We start from the raw sequence: 15,903 nt of genomic DNA on the forward strand, positions 1-15,903 counted from the left end.
CTATGTAGGGAATTAGGGTGCCATTTGGGGGACAAGCTGGCGGTATTTTATTCCACAATGCTTGTCTTCAATGTTCTCAATGTATTGACTTTATTGTACAGGGATTGATTATTTGTGTTCAATTGTTTTTCCTCCACCATTTGGTTTTGCTTGTACACAAAAACTAAGAGAAATCCCACGTTTTTTTTAATTACTTGAATATAAAACAATTTTTAAAAATGTTGCTTGAGAAAATGTGAATAAAACCAATTTTGAAATAAATATATCACCACTTGTCATGTTATGTGTCTATTCTGACATGGATATAGTAGAACATGTTCAAATAACAAATATAATTCTCTATCATAATTGATCAATTGTAGTTTAAAAAAAATAATACACACTTAACTTGACTCATTTGCATATTTGAAACTTGAGCCCGCGCTACGTCAACGTGCTTACGTCGCTCCGTGGAAATGATGTCACTTCCTCATGTTATCCCGGAAGCCGGTGCCATGTTGTGATTTTTGACGACTAAAAAATCATCACGGGCGAAGTTCAGAAAAGTGGGACAGAGCACATTTCGGGGTGAGAATGGAGGTAAGAACGAGAGTAGAAAGTTTTCAGTGGGGAATCACTTGTGTGGTCGGAATATCCAACCCTGTACAGGTTGGATCGCACAAGTGTCAACAATATTTGGTTTTCAAACACACAATGAATACACGCTCAGAAAGCCTGACATCATTCAGACCTAGCAAGCTAACTAGCTATTAGCCAACTCTTTCCTAGTTTGTCAGCATTGAGTAGAGCGCTTTAACCTCTGCTTTCTAAAAGTCCCTGAAGATTGAGATTAACTAACTACCTTATATGATCTTTGTGAGAAAGCTTGCTAGTAAACAGCAAGAAGGTGACAACAGGGAAATAATTTCCTCTGCCACTCTATTCGAGTTGTCTCTAAAATTAACGCGTGTCAATTGCTGTTTTTCTATGTTATTATTGACAGTGGGATTTTCCAAAGATGTGAAAGGCAGTTAGTAGTGGTTGTTGTAACATTTCTTTTAGGTTTTGTCCAGAGAATAAACGGTTAAAGCCTTTAATTTGGCGTGGTCTTTACTAGGCCATTGGGATAAACCATTTGAGAAAAGTGGGAGGGAGTGAAAGTCCATGTTGGATATCAGATGTTTATTTAATTCAATAATATATTGGTTTGTCATAATTGGAGTACATCGATTGTTACATGATGACAAACCGCTTTGAAATAAACTGTTTGTAAGCAAAATTCCGATATCCCAGACACCCTCCATTCCCGAACTGAAACCCGCCCCCAAGATCATGGGGATTCAATTCCAAATCCACAATTCTGGTTCCATTGATCAGCCTTGCTCGAACGCAGAGCGGCGGTGAGAAAGAACCGGACGAGCTAAATTCTTAAATGAATCAAGACAAGTCAAACTACGGTCATTTGCGGGATTCCATATATCGTATAATATTAGCCTTATGCTAGCTTGTGAGGATAAAATAGTTTGAGTTTGTTCTAGTGTAGTAATTTAGGTGTATAAATATAGCTAGCACAGGATTCGGTACCACCGCCTTGCGTCAGCATAGTAGGATAGCCACGCTAGCTAGTAACTAGACGGGTTATTTTTGGTATGAGTGACCGAGCTCTGGCGTGCACTGAGATAATTATTTCGCCATATGCATAGCAAACGTCCGCTTCGTTTTATACCTTAAAGTCGCTATGAATCCTGCATATTTCATGACAGAAATCTGAAGTCTGGGCTGTAGCCATTTTTGATTTATTCTTCATTGTTTGTACATTTCGTGATACTAAAACAGTCAGTGAGTGGTACAGTAGTTTTCGTTTATAGATTTGTTCCGCACTTCATCCAATTGCATTGTTTGAATGTCATACGAGGCGCCCTTAGAAAATGGACCTGAATTTTTACTCTGATCTAATGGATGGGACTGGGCAACACGGAGATCCAGAATTCCTGGACCCGGGGTCTTTCAATGGATTTGACAATAAGGTGACCGACAACAAGAGCTCTGTGTGTGTGTGTGTGTGTGTGTGTGTGTGTGTGTGTGTGTGTGTGTGTGTGTGTGTGTGTGTGTGTGTGTGTGTGCGCGCGCGCGCTCAATGGAGACATCTATGACCCCCACAAATACTCAGAAGTCTTATAACTGCATATTAGAGCTTGGTTGAATATGTGGTAGCTACAACACATGTGTAATGTATTGGCTGATGTGGCGAGGTGAGCTGTGGTCATTGGGATATTTACTATGTGAAAAGTATGCTGGGTGTGTGGTTGTTGTAAGGTTTGATGAGGTGTTGTTGATGCTATGCATGATGTCATTGACTTTATAAACATGATGATGATGCTGCTCATTGTTATGTGGTGATGATGGTTTGACCCGTGTGTGTGCTTTATGTTTCAGTTCCCTGGAGGCAGTGACAACTTCCTGACCATCAGCGGGGCAAGCCATCCGTTCCTCGCCTCCTCTGAGGTAGCTACTCAAACCTACCACTTCACTCTCTTTTCTAAACATGCTCTCCCTCTCTTTTTCCTCTCCCCTATCCTGTTTCTGTCTACAAATCCTCAAACAATCTGCAGTTATTCACACACCACTAACATACAGTATAGCAGGTGAGGATGTCTCATACTTGACATCGTTTCATACTTACAATGACATACATTTACATTTAAGTCATTTAGCAGACGCTCTTATACTTCTCCCCGCCCTCTTTCCTCTCCACCCCTTTCTTCCTTACCATCTCCCCCCATCCCTTACCCTCTCTTCTCCCCCTTCTCATTCCTCTCCATTCTATCCCTCCCCTCAACAGACATTCCACACCCCCAGCCTGGGCGATGAGGAGTTTGAGATCCCCCCCATCTCCCTGGATCCGGACCAGGCCCTCACTGTGTCTGATGTAGTGGCCCACTTCGGAGAGCTCTCGGACGGGGAGCGCGGTGGCCTGTCCACCCCCGGGAATGCGGTGGTGGGGGGAGACGACCCGTCCTTCGCCATGACCTTTGTCAACCCACATTCGGGGTCACAGGGGCTAGAACACCATCTTAGTCTGGGGGTCATCAGTCAACCTGGTGGAGGAGGGGCCATGCTGGGGTCTGCTCTGGGGATGGTGAGAACCATAGAGATACATTTCAATGAATAAATATTATCTGACCAATATGGCCGTCCTGTAGTCTCGTTGCCCGGAATTCCAATCACCATTCTAGTGTTTTATTTAATTCTGTGAGGACTACAATATTTTATTTAGCTTGTAATACTCAGCCCTTGTCTGTTTATGAACCCCACCTCTTTTCCAGGATCTGGGACACCCCATTGGTTCCCAGTTCAGCAGCTCCTCCCCAATGACCATAGACGTCCCGCTGAATGACATGGGACACGGCCTGTTGGGACACAATCAGCTGACCACCATGGACCAATCAGAGTTCAGCTCACAGCTGGGGCTCAGCCTGGGGGGCGGGGCCATCCTGGCGTGCTCGCAGTCGCCTGACCAACCACTATCGGCCGCTGCTTCACCCGTTGGTTCACTACAGGATGACGACATGGACGACTTCAGACGGGTCAGTCCTATTGGTCAATCTTTCTGTCATGTCTGTCTATTAGTGGATTAGTCTCTGTTGGTCTTGTTTGTTAGTCTTTCTGTTGTAATGCAATTCTCAATTTTGTGTTTACAGTGCATTTAGAAAGTATTCAGACCCCTTGACCTTTTCCACATTGTTACAGTACAGCCTTATTCTAAAATGTATCAAATAATTTTTTCCCCTCATCAATCTGCACACACTATCCCATAATGACATTTCAGCAAAAACAGGTTTAGAAATTTAGCAGAAGTATTCAAAAATAAAAATGATAATACATTAACGTAAGTATTCAGACCCTTTACTCAGTACTTTGTTGAAGCACCTTTGGCAGCGACGACAGCCTCAAGTCTTCTTGGGTATGACTCTACAAGCTTGGCACACCTGTATTTGGGGAGTTTCTTCCATTCTTCTCTGCAGGTCCTCTCATGCTCTATCAGGTTGGATGGGGATCGTCGCTGCACAGCTATTTTCAGGTCTCTCCAGAGATGTTTGATCAAGTTCATGTCCGGCCTCTGGCTGGGTCACTCGAGGACATTGAGACTTGTCCCGAAGCCACTCCTGCATTGTCTTGGTTGTGTGCTTAGGGTCGTTGTACTGTTGGAATGTGAACCTTTGCCACAGTCTGAGGTCCTAAGCAGGTTTTCATCAAGGAACTTTCTGTACTTTTCTCCGTTCATCTTTCCCTTGATCCTGAATAGTCTCCCTGTCACTGAAAAACATCTTGACAGCATGATGCTGCCACAACCATGCTTCACCGTAGGGATTATGCCGGGTTTCCTCCAGACGTGATGCCTCCACCACCATGCTTCGCTGTAGGGATGGTGCCAGGTTTCCTCCAGACGTGATGCTGCCACCAACATGCTTCACTGTAGGGATGGTGCCGGGTTTCCTCCAGGCGTGATGCTTGGCATTCAGGCTAAAACATTCAATCTTAGTTTCATCAGACCAGACAATCTTGTTTCTCATGGTCAGAGTCCTTCAAGTCCCTTTTGGCAAACTCCAAGCGGGCTGTCATGTGCCTTTTACTGAGGAGTGGTTTCTATCTGGCCACTCTACTGTAAAGTCCTGATTGGTTGAGTGCTGCAGAGATGGTTGTCCTTCTGGAAGGTTCTCCCATCTCCACTGACAGAGCTCCAGACTTCCTCTGAGTGACCATCAGGTTCTTGGTCACCTCCCTAACCAAGGCCCTTCTCCCTCGGTTGCTTAGTTTAGCCGGGCGGCCAGCTGTAATAAGTCTTGGTGGTTCCGTACTTCTTCCATTTAAGAATGATGGAGGCCACTGTGTTCTTGGACCTTCAGTGCTACAGAAATGTTGTTGGTACCCTTGCCAAGTTCTGTGCCTCGTCACAATCCTGTCTTGGAGCTCTACAGACAATTCCTTCGACCTCATGGCTTGGTTTTGGCTCTGACATGCACTGTCAACTGTGGGACCTTTTTATATAGACCGGTGTGTGCCTTTTCTAAATCATGTCCAATCAATTGAATTTACGACAGGTGGACTCCAATCAAGTTGTAGAACCCTCTCAAGGATCATCAAGGGAAACAGGATGCACCTGAGCTCAATTCCAAGTCTCATAGAAAAAGGATCTGAATACTTATGTAAATAAGGTATTTCTGTTTTTTTTATTTCCAATAAATTTGCAAATATTTCTAAAAACCTGTTTTCGCTTTGTCATTATGGGGTACTGTGTGTATATTGATCAGGACATTATTTATTTAATCCATTTTAGAATATGGCTGTAACGTAACAAAATGTGTAAAGTGGGAGGGCTCTGAATACTTTTCTGAATGTACTTTATATTCAAGTACTTTGATCAATGTATAGGAAACTGTTTTTCTGTTTTCTCTCTGTATTTCTCGTCTCTCTCCCAATCTCTCTCGCCTATTCTAATTCAGCAGAGTGTGTTGGTGGAGTCCCCTGTCTCTCTCGGCGTCATCTCCCTCGATCCCTCTCTCTCCGATTCCCCCATACCTTCCTCCGCTCCGTCTTTCAGCACCCCTCCTACCCTCGTCCGGAGAGGGGGAGCGGTCGGAGGAGGGAAGAAAGGGAAGAGGAGGAAAGACCCCAACGAGCCCCAGAAGCCAGTATCGGCCTACGCTCTATTCTTCAGAGACACACAGGCAGCCATTAAGGGACAGAACCCTAACGCCACCTTCGGAGAGGTGTCCAAGATAGTGGCCTCCATGTGGGAAAGTTTGGGGGACGAGCAGAAACAGGTAAACATTAACGTGCAAACGAACACACTCATGCAGACATTCAAACGCACATGTTCACATTCACTATACAAGAACATATGTAGATATGAATAATGTATACTGAACAAAAATATAAACGCATCATGTAAAGTGTCGGTTACATGAGCTGAAATAAAAGATCCCAGAAGTGTTCCATACGGACAAAAAGCTTATTTCTCTCAAGTTTTGTGCACAAATTTGTTTACGCCTTTTAGTGAGCATTTCTATGCTATAATCCATACACCTGACAGATGTGGCATATCAAGAAGCTGATTAAACGACATGATCATTACACAAGTGCACCTTGTGCTGTGGACAATAGAAGGCCAGTCTAACATGTGCAGTTTTGTCACACAACACAATGCCAATGATGTCTGAAGTTTTGAGGGAGCATGCAATTGTCAAGCTGACTGCAGGAATGTCCACCAGAGCTGTTGCAAGAGAATTTAATGTTATTTTCTCTACTATGTGCCGGCTCCAAAGTGATTTTAGAGAATTTGGCAGTACGTCCAACCGGCCTCACAGCCGCACACAACTTGTAACCATGCCAGACCAGGACCTCCACATCCATCTTCTTCACCTGCACAAACTGTCAGACCCACTCAGGGAAGCTAATCTGCGTGCTCGTCGTCCTCACGACAAAGCCTATTCCCCCTCAGGAGACTGAAAAGATTTGGCATGGGTCCTCAGATGCTCAACAGGTTCTACAGCTGCTCCATCGAGAGCATCCTGACTGGTTGCATCACTGCCTGGTATGGCAACTGCTCAGCCTCTCACCGCAAGGCACTACAAAGGGTAGTGCGTACTGCCCAGTACATCGCTGTGGCCAAGCTTCCTGCCACCCAGCACCTCTATACCAGGCGGTGTAAGAGGAAGGCCTTAAAAATTGACTCCAGCCACCCTAGTTATAGACTGTTCTCTCTTATACCGCACAGCAAGCGGTACCTGAGTGCGAAGTCTAGGTCCAAAAGGCTTCACTTTAACTTTACCTACATGTACATATTACCTCGACTAACCTGTGCCCCCACACACTGTATATATGTATTCCCGAGATGGCATAGCAGTTCAGACGTCTTTTCCCCTTGTCGTGTCCTGTGTATATATATATATATTTACAACTTTTTTTCACATACATTTTATTTTCCATCAACTCATCTTCAAAACACTCTCCTGCAACCCGCCTCACGAATTTATATTTATAAATAAGTATTATTTACCTCAAATCTGCAATCCTCCAAGAAGCTAGCCAGAAACTCCAAGAAGCTAGCCAGAAACTCCAAGAAGCTAGCCAGAAACTCCAAGAAGCTAGCCAGAAACTCCAAGAAGCTAGCCAGAAACTAACCAGAAGCTAGCCAGGAGCTAGTTCAGAAGCTAGTTCAGAAGCTAGTTAGCTTCTTTACTGGCAAATCGTTAGTATTCAGCTAACCACGGTTTGTGGTCATCAGCTATCCTTTAGCTCGAAAATCTATCGCCAGTTTTGTACAGCGCGGCTCGGAACGGAACTTACCGGACCAATTTTTCTCTCAATGTCCTTGGATTTCAACTGCTCTCTGGACATTCATTCCCGGATCTCACAGCTAGCTAGCTGCTATCCGTGTGTCTATCTGCTCTCGTCGATTCCGGAGCAAACATCAATTACCCCGGAGCTAGCTAGCTCCGTCAATCACTCCTGAGCTCAGTCAATCACTCCTGGGCTGCAGTCACCTATCCGGACCCGTTTTACTGCCTACGCGGAGCCCACCGGGCCTTCACAACTGGACTGCCGACGTTATCTACCCGAAGGAGATCCGGCTCCTCCGTCGCGACGTTACCTGAACGCCCATCTGCGGCCTGCTAACCGTTAGCTGTCATACCGGCTGCTCTCAGAATAGACAATCGGACAAATTATTTATTTTTATTATTATTATGTTTCTTCTTGGGCCTCTAACTATATCTATTGTTTTAATTTTTTGTTGTTGTGTGATTTGGACTAATCCCCTCTACCACACGGAACCCCACTAATCTACTGACGGAATGCAAGAGGTGGCTAACAACAGACCTCCATCCTATGCTAGCTTGCTACCGATGTCCTGGCTAGCTGTCTAAATCGCTGTGACCCCCAAACCAACCACTCCACTCACTGGACCCTTTTGATCACTCGACTAAGGATGCCTCTCCTTAATGTCAATATGTCTTGTCCATTGCTGTTCTGATTAGTGTTTATTGGCTTATTTCACTGTAGAGCCTCTAGTCCTGCTCACTATACCTTATCCAATTTATTAGTTCCACCCCCCACACATGCAATGACATCTCCTGGTTTCATTGATGTTTCTAGAGACAATATCTCTCTTCATCACTCAATACCTAGGTTTACCTCCACTGTATTCACATCCTACCATAACTTTGTCTGTACATTACACCTTGATGCTATTTTATCGCCCCCAGAAACCTCCTTTTACTCTCTGTTCCAGACGTTCTAGACGACCAATTCTTATTGCTTTTAGCCGTACCCTTATTCTTCTCCTCCTATGTTCCTCTGGCGATGTAGAGGTGAATCCAGGCCCTGCAGTGCCTAGCTCCACTCCTATTCCCCAGGCGCTCTCTTTTGATGACTTCTGTAACCGTAATAGCCTTGGTTTCATGCATGTTAACATTAGAAGCCTCCTCCCTAAGTTTGTTCTATTCACTGCTTTAGCACACTCTGCCAACCCGGATGTTCTAGCTGTGTCTGAATCCTGGCTTAGGAAGACCACCAAAAATTCTGAAATTTGAATTCCAAATTACAACATTTTCAGACAAGATAGAACTGCCAAAGGGGGCGGTGTTGCAATCTACTGCAAAGATAGCCTGCAGAGTTCTGTCCTACTATCCAGGTCTGTACCCAAACAATTTGAACTTCTACTTTTAAAAATCCACCTCTAAAAACAAGTCTCTCACCGTTGCCGCCTGCTATAGACCACCCTCTGCCCCCAGCTGTGCTCTGGACACCATATGTGAACTGATTGCCCCCCATCTATCTTCAGAGCTCGTGCTGCTAGGCAACCTAAACTGGAACATGCTTAACACCCCAGCCATCCTACAATCTAAACTTGATGCCCTCAATCTCACACAAATTATCAATGAACCTACCAGGTACCCCCCCCCCCCCCCCCCAAAGCCTTAAACACGGGCACCCTCATAGATCTCAGCGATCACTGCCTCATTGTCTGCATCCGTAATGGGTCAGCGGTCAAACGACCTCCACTCATCACTGTAAAACGCTCCCTGAAACACTTCAGCGAGCAGGCCTTTCTAATCGACCTGGCCGGGGTATCCTGGAAGGATATTGATCTCATCCCGTCAGTAGAGGATGCCTGGATATTTTTTTTAAATGCCTTCCTAACCATCTTAAATAAACATGCCCCATTCAAGAAATTTAGAACCAGGAACAGATATAGCCCTTGGTTCTCCCCAGACCTGACTGCCCTTAACCAACACAAAAACATCCTATGGCGTTCTGCATTAGCATCGAACAGCCCCCGTGATATGCAGCTGTTCAGGGAAGCTAGAAACCATTATACACAGGCAGTTAGAAAAGCCAAGGCTAGCTTTTTCAAGCAGAAATTTGCTTCCTGCAACACTAACTCAAAAAAGTTCTGGGACACTGTAAAGTCCATGGAGAATAAGAACACCTCCTCCCAGCTGCCCACTGCACTGAAGATAGGAAACACTGTCACCACTGATAAATCCACCATAATTGATAATTTCAATAAGCATTTTTCTACGGTTGGCCATGCTTTCCACCTGGCTACTCCTACCCCGGTCAACAGCACTGCACTCGCCCAAGCCTTCCCCATTTCTCCTTCTCCCAAATCCATTCAGCTGATGTTCTGAAAGAGCTGAAAAATCTGGACCCCTACAAATCAGCCGGGCTAGACAATCTGGACCCTTTCTTTCTAAAAATTATCTGCCAAAATTGTTGCCACCCCTATTACTAGCCTGTTCAACCTCTCTTTCGTGTCGTCTGAGATTCACAAAGATTGGAAAGCAGCTGCGGTCATCCCCCTCTTCAAAGGGGGGGACACTCTTGACCCAAACTGCTACAGACCTATATCTATCCTACCATGCCTTTCTAAGGTCATCGAAAGCCAAGTCAACAAACAGATTACTGACCATTTTGAATCTCACCATACTTTCTCTGCTATGCAATCTGGTTTCAGAGCTGATCATGTGTGCACCTCAGCCACGCTCAAGGTCCTAAACGATATCTTAACCGCCAACGATAAGAAACATTACTGTGCAGCCGTATTCATTGATCTGGCCAAGGCTTTCGACTCTGTCAACCACCACATCCTCATCGGCAGACTCGACAGCCTTGGTTTCTCAAATGATTGCCTCGCCTGGTTCACCAACTACTTCTCTGATAGAGTTCAGTGTGTCAAATTGGAGGGTCTGCTGTCCGGGCCTCTGGCAGTCTCTATGGGGGTGCCACAGGGTTCAATTCTTGGACCGACTCTCTTCTCTGTATACAACAATGAGGTCGCTCTTGCTGCTGGTGAGTCCCTGATCCACCTCTATGCAGACGACACCATTCTGTATACTTCCGGCCCTTCTTTGGACACTGTGTTAACAACCCTCCAGGCAAGCTTCAATGCCATACAACTCTCCTTCCTCCAATTGCTCTTAAATACAACTAAAACTAAATGCATGCTCTTCAACCGATAGCTACCTTCACCTACCCGCCTGTCCAACATCACTACTCTGGACGGCTCTGACTTAGAATACGTGGACAACTACAAATACTTAGGTGTCTGGTTAAGACTGTAAACTCTCCTTCCAGACCCATATCAAACATCTCCAATCCAAAGTTAAATCTAGAATTGGCTTCCTATTTCGCGACAAAGCATCCTTCACTCATGCTGCCAAACATACCCTTGTAAAACTGACCATCCTACCAATCATCGACTTTGGCGATGTCATTTACAAAATAGCCTCCAATACCCTACTCAACAAATTGGAGGCAGTCTATCACAGTGCAATCCGTTTTGTCACCAAAGCCCCATATACTACCCACCATTGCGACCTGTATGCTCTCGTTGGCTGGCCCTCGCTTCATACTCGTCGCCAAACCCACTGGCTCCATGTCATCTACAAGACCCTGCTAGGTAAAGTCTCCCCTTATCTCAGCTCGCTGGTCACCATAGCATCTCCCACCTGTAGCACACGCTCCAGCAGGTATATCTCTCTAGTCACCCCCAAAACCAATGATTTCTTTGGCCGCCTCTCCTTCCAGTTCTCTGCTGCCAATGACTGGAACGAACTACAAAAATCTCTGAAACTGGAAACACATATCTCCCTCACTAGCTTTAAGCACCAACTGCCAGAGAATCTTACAGATTACTGCACCTGTACATAGCCCACCTATAATTTAGCCCAAACAACTACCTCTTTCCCAACTGTATTTAATTAATTTATTTATTTTGCTCCTTTGCACCCCATTATTTTTATTTCTACTTTGCACATTCTTCCATTGCAAAACTACCATTCCAGTGTTTTACTTGCTATATTGTATTTACTTTGCCACCATGGCCTTTTTTGCCTTTACCCCCCTTCTCACCTAATTTGCTCACATTGTATATAGACTTGTTTATACTGTATTATTGACTGTATGTTTGTTTTACTCCATGTGTAACTCTGTGTCGTTGTATCTGTCAAACTGCTTTGCTTTATCTTGGCCAGGTCGCAATTGTAAATGAGAACTTGTTCTCAACTTGCCTACCTGGTTAAATAAAGGTGAAATAAAATAAATAAAAAATAAAATATAGCCTCGGTATTGTTATTTTACTGCTGCACTTTAATTATGATTATTTAAGAGAATTTACTCATCTATTTTTACTTAACACTTATTTTTCTTAACTGCATTGTTGTTAAGGGCTTGTAAGCATTTCACTGTAATTTTTACACCTGTTGTATTCGGGGTATTAGTATTTATAGTTTTTCAATTGACTTTTTGAACCGTTAAAATCTTCAAAATTGTTGCATGTTGTGTTTATTTTTGTCCAGTGTACTATCATTGGGTTCACACATTCTCTCATGATATCCCTGTATGTATTCTTCTCAGGTCTACAAGAGGAAGACTGAGGCAGCTAAGACAGGGGATCTCAAGGCTTTGGCAGCCTACAGAGATAATCAACTTCCTGAGGTGAGACAAGACTAGTGTTCCTAGAGAATGATATTCAGTTGTACTGTGTGTGTGCTTAGGCTTATTACGATGGCCAGTCTTTGTCAACGGGGTGCAGGTAGCCTAGTGGTTTAGAGCATTGGGCCAGTAAACGCTGGATCAAATCCCGAGCCATCTAGGTGGAAAAAAATGTTGATGTACCGTTGAGCAAGGCGCTTAACCCTAATTGCTCCATTAAGTTGCTCTGGATAAAAGCATCTGTTAAATGAATAAAATGTCATGTGTAAACTAAATATCCACTTTTACCTCTACCCCTCTAACTTTCTCCTCCTCTCTCCCAGCCAACCATAGAGCTTCTGGACACTGCTCTGTCACCTCCCTCTCCTCCTTCCCCCGCCCTTCTCCCCATCCCCGTCGCCCACCATCCCCGCTCCACTCGTTCCTCCACCCCCCACCTGGCCCCCGAGGAGAACACCATTACCAACATCTGCACCTCCAACATCATCCTAACAGGTGGAGATCTCCCTCAAGTCACCACCCGTTCCCGTACAGGGGCGCACAAACCGCCCGCCCCGGCCCCCAGCCCCCCCACCGTCACCAAAATCATCATCAAGCAACAGAAGTCTCCCTCAGGGGTGACTGTGGTGTCCAGTAGTGCGGTATTGTCGTCCCGTCAACCACCGCCACTCCAACAGATGCAGAACACCCCTCCTCCCCCCCGTCTCCAGCAGATGGTACATGCCCAGGCCCCTCCGCCACTGCAGGCCAAACCAAGAGGCGTGGGTGCCGGTGGTGCCACAGCACCACCCCCCCTGCAGATCAAGATGGTCCATCCCTCAGATTTGGACTCTCCAATTATCGTGACTGCTGCAGGGGGTTTAGCTGCGGCGGGTGGGTTCAATCCGAACTCGGGGAAGGTGGTACAGTCCTCTGCCATAGTAATGGCCTGTTCAACGGAGGCTGAGGACGGGGCTGAAGGAGAGGAAGGGGTAAGATGCTTCCTAGATATGGTGATGTCATAATATATGCTTGGTAACATGCCTGCTAATTCTATAAATCTAATATTTGCCACTCAACCCCCCCCTCCATCTTAGATGCAGGTAGAGTTGAATGTGTCTTCAGGGCCAGTTGTGATCCAGGCCTCCAGCCCTAACCTGTGTGTCAGAGCAGGCTGTACCAACCCAGCTGTCGAGAACAAGGACTGGGACAGGGAGTACTGCAGCAACGAGTGTGTGGCCACACACTGCAGGTACGGACGGATGTATACGTACACACACACACACACTGACATTACCACGTGAAACGCTTGGGAGTCAAGATAGATCATGTTCTTCCCAAAGAATGGAAAATGTCGATAAACCAACATTTCTGCTCCCAATTGTGATTTTAAAAATTGGTGTTCATCTATTGACGATCTCTATAGGGATGTCTTCATGGCCTGGTGTGCGATCCGAGGGCAGAAGTCCACCTCCGTCACGTAAGGAATGGACAGAAGACAGGAGTGAGAGAAGATTATCATGATATAGACATGATATAGACATGATAGAGGGAGGACTAGGAAGGAGAGAAGAGGAGTGTGGACTGAACAATGGACATGGTGGAGGAAGGAGAGAAAGGAGAATAGATTTGGCTTTTATTCACAGCAGACTTTGTCCTCTTAAGCAGAATCAAGTGGAAGACCAATACTCCTGTGATGTTAAATTATGAAGTTTAAATAATGAGAGTATTTTATATGAAATGTTTTTAATCATTTTAAGATGTTGGTGAAAAGTAATATAACGCTGCAGGGTACTAATTGGGATGTCTTGCATTTCATAGCTTGGATGTTAAGAGTTGGATAAAGGGTAAGATCAGGAGTTTATTTTTCCTGATCACGTGACACAAGGAAAAACTTAGCCACGATGACCATATTCTTCTTGGCTAGATCACGTGATCAGGAGAAACTCCTGTCCTTATCCATCAGCCAATGAGAAGGCATGTTTATTTCATGTGTGCGTCCTCTCGTCCGACTTCTGTTGAAACGGAGATCACGGTATCAATGTTGTCCATGTTATCAATGTTGCCTGCAACTTCAAATCAGTCTCACCCTCAGCCCTAGTGGGAAATTCCCTTCAGTCTAATCGTTTAGACCGTTGGTTTCCCAAGCAGACCTGGTTTCAGATCCCACCCTGACATACAAACCTCTGGGCTGCGTTCAGGAGTGTGAAGAATTCTGAACGTTGCTGATAGACAGGCCATGTATAGAATTGACATGCTTCTCTGTCATGTTCTAGAGAAAGGAATCATGTCTGTTTACATGTTGTATTTCTATCAGAACGGTTGTTCCACACTGAACATGATTGCCATTGAATGGGAAGGTTTCACGTATGCATATTACGAACATTCAGGATTACAGTTTTTTTTTTAAACCATCATGTTGGTGAAATAAAATTGTAGGAAAAATATATTTGAAAGAAAATACATAGTCATTTAAGTAACGCACAAAACAACACTAAACCAGCTTTTATTTTGACACTACATGACCAAAAGCATGTGGACACCTGCTTGTCGAACATCTCATTCCAAAATCATGTGCATTAATATGGAGGTGGTCCTCCCCCCTTTGCTGCTAATGTGGGAACATGGCTGCGGGGACTTGCTTCTATTCAGCCACAAGCGCATTAGTGAGGTTGAGCGCTGATGTTCGGCGATTAGGCCTGGCTTGTAGTTGTCGTTCAAATTCCTCCCAAAGGTGTTCGTTGGGGTTGAGGTCAGGGCTCTGTGCAGGCCAGTCATGTTCTTACATACCGATCTTGACAAACCATTTCTGTATGGACCTCGCTTTGTGCATGGCGGTCTTGTCATTCTGAAACAGGAAAGGGACTTCCCCAGACTGTTGCCACAAAGTTGGAAGCACAGAATCTTCTAGAACGTCACTATGCTGTAGTGTTAAGATTTCCCTTCACTGGAACTAACCCGAATCATGATAAACAGCCCCAGACCAATATTCCTCATCCACCAAAATTTACAGTTGGCACTGTATTCGGCCAGGTAGTGTTCTCCTGGCATCCACCAAACCCAGATTCATCTGTCAGACTGCCAGGTGAAGCATGATCCATCATTCCAGAGAAAGTGTTTCCACTGCACCAGAGTGCAATGGTGGCAAGCTTTCCACCACTCCAGTCAACGCTTGGCATTGCGCTTGGTGATCTTAGGCTTGTATGCGGTTGCTCGGCCTTGGAAACCCATTTCATGAAGCTCCCGACAAACAGTAATGTGCTGACGTTGCTTCCAGCGGCTGTTTGGGACTTGGTAGTGAGTGTTGCAACCAAGGACATATGATTTTTACACGTTACATGCTTCAGCACTCTGGGGTCCCGTTCTGTGAGCTTGTGTGGCTTACCACTTCGCGGCTGAGTAGTTGTTGCTCCTATACGTTTCCACTTCACGATAACAGCACTTACAGTTGACCAGGGCAGCTCTAGCAGGGCAAAAATTTGACTTACTGACTTGTTGGAAAGGTGGCATCCTATGACGGTGCCACGTTGAAAGTCACTAAGCTCTTCAGTAAGGCCATTCTACTGCCAATGTTTGTTTATAGAGATTGCATGGCTGTCAGCATTGGGTGTGGCTGAAAAAGCCAAACCCAGTAATTGTAAAGTGGTGTCCACATACTTTTGTAGGTATATATGGTGTGTTTCTGGAGAGGAAAGGGAGAATATATTTTTTTTTATGTTTTAGTGTCTCAGAGTAGGAATGCTGATTTCGGATCAGGTCCCCCCCATATGTGATCATGTTAATTTGATCTAAAAGGCTGAACTAATCCTAGATCAGCACTTCTACGCAGATGTTTTATGAAGACTGCAATTAAAGAAATTAGTATTTTAACCATTGAAATGTAATTACGAGAAAGGACATCCCCATTCACTAGTGTACCAATAAAGGGAATACTCATTTAATATA

At 44.9% G+C, this 15,903-nt stretch overlaps 1 protein-coding gene across 3 annotated transcripts; it reads left to right on the forward strand.

Annotated features, from left to right (window-relative positions):
* Positions 1-445: 445 nt before the first annotated feature.
* On the forward strand, positions 446-14,405 carry LOC124007783 (TOX high mobility group box family member 4-A-like). 3 transcript variants are annotated; one of them, XM_046318540.1, is made up of 10 exons: positions 530-579; positions 1,895-2,006; positions 2,416-2,484; positions 2,822-3,118; positions 3,306-3,566; positions 5,484-5,804; positions 11,902-11,982; positions 12,303-12,950; positions 13,056-13,210; positions 13,385-14,405. In XM_046318540.1, the coding sequence occupies exons 2-10, from the start codon at positions 1,908-1,910 to the stop codon at positions 13,440-13,442; spliced, it is 1,989 nt and encodes a 662-aa protein (XP_046174496.1). In that variant the 5' UTR covers positions 530-579; positions 1,895-1,907; the 3' UTR covers positions 13,443-14,405. The 3 variants fall into 3 exon arrangements, with proteins under 3 accessions (XP_046174498.1, XP_046174496.1, XP_046174497.1); XM_046318541.1 differs by having other exon boundaries at positions 531-579; positions 5,487-5,804; XM_046318542.1 differs by lacking the exon at positions 1,895-2,006 and having other exon boundaries at positions 446-579.
* The last annotated feature ends 1,498 nt before the right edge of the window (positions 14,406-15,903 follow it).

This window comes from Oncorhynchus gorbuscha, linkage group LG21 (genome assembly GCF_021184085.1).
Source record: "Oncorhynchus gorbuscha isolate QuinsamMale2020 ecotype Even-year linkage group LG21, OgorEven_v1.0, whole genome shotgun sequence".
Lineage (NCBI taxonomy): Eukaryota > Metazoa > Chordata > Actinopteri > Salmoniformes > Salmonidae > Oncorhynchus > Oncorhynchus gorbuscha.